This window comes from Penaeus chinensis, chromosome 27, assembly GCF_019202785.1.
Source record: "Penaeus chinensis breed Huanghai No. 1 chromosome 27, ASM1920278v2, whole genome shotgun sequence".
NCBI lineage: Eukaryota > Metazoa > Arthropoda > Malacostraca > Decapoda > Penaeidae > Penaeus > Penaeus chinensis.
This window is the reverse complement of record NC_061845.1, coordinates 25484687-25489686: the sequence shown is the minus strand read 5'-3', so window position 1 is coordinate 25489686 and position 5000 is coordinate 25484687. Positions and strand designations below refer to the sequence as shown.

General features: G+C 42.6%; 1 protein-coding gene across 3 annotated transcripts in view; it reads left to right on the top strand.

The window, feature by feature from the left end:
• Positions 1-5000, top strand: part of LOC125039536 (glutamate-gated chloride channel-like) — a 376883-nt gene that overhangs the window by 348516 nt on the left and 23367 nt on the right. For all 3 annotated transcript variants that reach the window (XM_047633569.1, XM_047633568.1, XM_047633567.1), the window contains exons 5-6: positions 4338-4410; positions 4783-4936. In XM_047633569.1, coding sequence (XP_047489525.1) covers positions 4338-4410; positions 4783-4936 — 227 coding nt within the window. The remainder of the gene's footprint in view (positions 1-4337; positions 4411-4782; positions 4937-5000) is intronic.

Genomic DNA, 5000 nt, shown 5'->3' with positions numbered 1-5000 from the left:
GAATTTTCCTCGTGAAAATTTTACTCCTGTGAGTTTCTTCAGTGAACTACAGTTTTCATCATTTAAAGGAATCATTTACCGAATTATTCTCTATGCATTATGCCCCTCTTCCCCTACTCAAAAAAGGGGGAGAAACGAAATCGCACCCAAGACCCAATCGAAGTTGTGAGCACTAGAATTATATCAAAAGATGGGAAACGGTACTTCTGGATGCGGGATAGTTCAGTTGTAGGGCGCTGTCTTTACAATCACAAGGTCCTGTGTTCGCGCCCGGTCAGCCCCCTCTCAGTTAACACTGCGAGTAATTTCTGACGACGGCATGTTGGGGCCAAGGTCGGGGCGGAAAGAAATCGGCTCCCCTATCACGTTATCCCGCGACTTAGTACGCATGTTCCTCGACGGACATGCCCCTACGTCCAAATTGGATAAGGGACCATTATTACTTTTGAAAGGTACTTGTTGTAAAATGTGGACGAAAATAAATTGATTATATGTATATATCGGCGCACATACACACTTGTACTGTGTATATTCATATATGTGTGTGCATATATATGTATATGTGTGTGTGTGTGTGTGTGTGTGTGTGTGTTAGTGTCTGTATGTGTGCGTATCAAGAAAGAGTGGGGAATGAAGGAGGAAAAAGATGAAGAAAAGAGAGTATAAAACAAGGAAATTGGCTGAAGCGAAACCATTTTATGCCTCGAAACAAGCCGTGGTAATGACCACATAAATCAGCGGATAAATTTAATTTCGTCTCTTCAGAAATTCTGAAAACGCGTGAGCTTAAACAATGCGTCATATCCGAGCTCATTTGACAAGAAACACGAGCCTACTTGAAGAGAAACATTGGAATTTATCTTCAAAGCCAGGGAGCTTGTCTATAAGCTATCGGCAACTGATGGCACTCCCGGGGATAGACTTAAAGACACCGATTCAAGTTCTCGGTCGGAAGCTGGAGCCAAAACGATCTTGAAAAATATGATTAAAGATGTAGCTTTGGAGAAAATGATGAGGCAAAGGAATTACAAGGATAATGAAGATTCTTGGGCTATAATGAATGGGATTAAATAATAAGATAGAAGCACTCAGTAGCGAAAATGAAGTGAGGAAGAACAAGGAAAATAGATTAGTAAAGAAAATTGTATGTATATAAAAAGATACGTGCGCAAAAAAAAGGGAACGGAGAGAGCAAGAAATAGGGAGAGAGGAAGGGACCCAAATGAAGCGAAGGACGGAAGAGGGAGGAGGCAGGAGGCATGAAGGAGGAGCCGAGTACCTTGTTTGTCACCTGCCCGAGGGAAGTCGCCATGTTGCCAATAAATCTAGGGAGAGAGCGCCCGTCCCTGGCCCTCCCGACGTCCGGTTTTCGTCTATTCTTGCTGGTCGCTTCGCTCGTCCAGCTTTGCTTCACCTCCTTCGCCTCGAGCCGACACTATCCCTCGGCTGTGCGTCCCTGGCCGCCCTCTGCTCGGCCCAGCAAGACCCGCCCCTCGGCTTGTTTCTCGCCCCTGCTGCCCTGCCCCCCTTCCCCGCCCCTCGACTGTGCGTGCCTGAGTGAGGCCGGTTCATGGCGCCTTGACTTCGGGGTATAAATTAAAGGGTAAACAGCGACGACTCCGTAGCGACGACGAGGAGCAGAAGGGAAGAGTGACCAGAACCGCGTGTTTCGCCGAGGGAAGGAGCGCGGCCTTCCGCCGACACTCGACTTTAATGGCCCTCCACGCAGGCGAGGAGGGCGTCTTAAGCACGACCTCCCTCCGCTCCTGACCTTTGGCGCTCGCGGGCTCGGAGAGTCGAGGTCAGGGCCCGCGGGTCGCGCGTCGAAGGGCGTCGTGTGGCCCCGGTGGGGAGGGCGTCGCCGTAGGTTGCACGCGTCCGCCGCAACATCGAGCCTGGGATCCCGGATGGAAGATCATATGTATTTTTTACCAGAGAAGGAGAAACGAAAAAAGTACAATGTTTTGATTTTCAGAGGATGCTCATTAAAAGAGAATAAGTAGGAAGTAGGAATGTGTCGTGTATTCTCAACGCGAATTAGTTGGGTAGTTTGTGAGGAAAGTGTGATCATACAGATACAAAAGAGGACCCCTAGTATCTATCCAGCGTGACTGCGTGTGCGGACTGCGTGGGCGAGTGTGCGTGTATGTAGGTGGAAATGGATATACATTTAGCAACAACAATTAAAAACGCAATTCCTCAACAGGCGCTTCAGGTAGTATCTATCTCTGTAGATCTTAACAAATGCTCGCAACATAGTGAAATGTGGCGTGCAAAAAGCGTAGACTCACGACTCTCTTGAATGCCCTGTCTTTCGTGACACCCAAGACCCTTGAACCCTCGCGCGGACCAATGGTGCCGAGTCGGGAATCTTCTCTTGCTATGTTCTCAGAGGTCCAGGTTGCCGATCTGGCTGGCGGCGACTCACTGCGCAGATACAGTGTGTGCTGCTTACGGAAGATTCTGTATCTGCAGTTTTTGTACACTCTTTCTCTGTGTTTCTCTTCTTCCTTTCTTTCTCTTTTCCTCTTTCCCCTTCTCTATCTTTCTATTACTCCGTCTGTCTCTTTTTTCTATTTTTAATGCTCTCTTTCTCTCTCTCTCTCTCTCTCTCTCTCTCTCTCTCTCTCTCTCTCTCTCTCTCTCTCTCTCTCTCTCTCTCTCTCTCTCTCTCTCTCACTCACTCACTCACTCACTCACTCACTCACTCTCTCTCTCTCTCTCTCTCTCTCTCTCTCTCTCTCTCTCTCTCTCTCTCTCTCTCTCTCTCTCTCTCTCTCTCTCTCCTCTCATTCTCCATCTCTTCCTTACTTCCTTCTCTTTTCTGTCACCTTCCCTAAGATCTTTTGCTTAAATACTCCAACTCGTGCCTTGTTGCTGTGCCATTCGTATACCTCACACAGCCTTTCTTCACATCACAAACAGAGAAAATGTTTTTTCCTGAGATCGCCCGTTTATATACAGCTGTGACGGTCGTCAGTGTTATCTAGAACAAAATAATGACAATGATGATCATGAAAAAGAACGAAAATCCCCAAGAAAAAAAAAACAATAACGATAAGGAAAAACTCCCTCCCCCTTTGCATTCCTGTTGCCATGTTGCTTGCAATATCCCTCTCAACAATATGCCTGCTTGTCAAGAGAACCTCTGCATTCTTTACAGTCTGAATTGTGTATGTTTAGTGTACTTAGACAAGACTCTTGCACTTGACCACACGCATGCAGGCTTGGCGTAGAAGGTGCTGTGACTGAGTGCCGTTAGAGAGCATGGTCTGGCCTTACGTCTGTGGCGTAACTCTTCTGGTGATTTGGTATAATACTGTCTGTGTTTCCCATTAGTCTCTCTTCTAATTACGATATTTTCCTCTTTTGATTTATATATATATATATATATATATATATATATATATATATATATATATATATATATATATATATATATTATGTGTATATATATGTATGTATATATATCTATACTTATATTTATATATTTATATTTATATTTATGTATGTGTGTATATATACATACATATATATATATATATATATATATATATATATATATATATATATTTGTATATTGGTATATTATGTTTAATATATATATATATATATATATATATATATATATATATATATATATATGTATATATATATATATATATATATATATATACATACCAGGAGGGGTGTCATATGTCATTGATCCTCACAATGGCAGCAATCATATTATTTTCATTCAGTCATGATAAAAGGTAATTCATTTGTAATGTCATCCGTATTATTCCCGTAAGTGTAGCTAACATTCATCACTAACAGAAGATCCTTTCTCCTGCACTTCAAACAAGGATCACAATATTCCTGTATAATATAATGTATCTAGTCAAAATAACAACAGTGAACCATGCTAGTTAACCATGCCTGTGTTGAGCCAATAAAAGCTCATTTGCATCTACCTGTAAGTGAAACTATCATAGAGAAAGCCTGTTCTAAAACATGACTAATACCTGAACATATACTGAGAGTATTCTACTGCTGAGTGTTCTCTCGTGTTATTTTTGGCATTGCTTGATTAAAACTAAATCTTCTCAGACCAACTTCATGTCTGTGTAGATTTCATGACACCAAGCTGACACAACAGAATCAGCATGTGTAGTAAAAAAAAAAGAATTGTGTACCGTAGTAGTTCATGGAGACCGGAAGTGGTGATAAATTATTAATTTTAAAAGATAAACGTAAAAAAAATTAAAAAATAATAATTCGGTGCCACGAGTGAATGCTCTTAGTAGACATGTGACCTAATGCCTCGTTTGGTGACCTGGACTGACCTCACGCAGGAGTATAGTGTGCAGCTCATCTTCAGAGAGGAGTGGGTGGACGAACGCCTCCTTTTCGGCGACCTGGGAGGAGGTAAGTTCAAGACACTGAGTTTGTTCATCATTTTGTAAAAAAAAAAAATAATATATATACACCGATCGTTGTATATATTATGATTTTTTTAGCTATGGGTAAAATTATTATTATTATTATTATTATCATTATTATTATTATCATTATTATTTATGTATATATTTTTCAATGTATAATTTCCTCCCTCCCCCCCTCTCTCTCTCTCTCTCTCTCTCTCTCTCTCTCTCTCTCTCTCTCTCTCTCTCTCTCTCTCTCTCTCTCTCTCTCTCTCTTCTCTCTCTCTCTCAATCTCAATCTCAATCTCAAACTCTCTCTCTCTCTTCCCTCCCTCTCTCCCATCCTCCTCTCATCTCTCTCCATCCCCACTTTCAGGGAGGATAAAATACCTCACCTTGACGGAGACGAACAAGGTGTGGATGCCTGACCTTTTCTTCAAGAACGAGAAGATGGGTCACTTCCACGACATCATCCTTCCTAACGTATACCTCAGGATCTATCCCAACGGCGGAGTCCTGTACAGCATCAGGTAGGAGGCCCCGAGCGTCAGGAGAGCCTCAGCTGGTTCCCTCCCGAAGAGCTCGGTTCGGCCT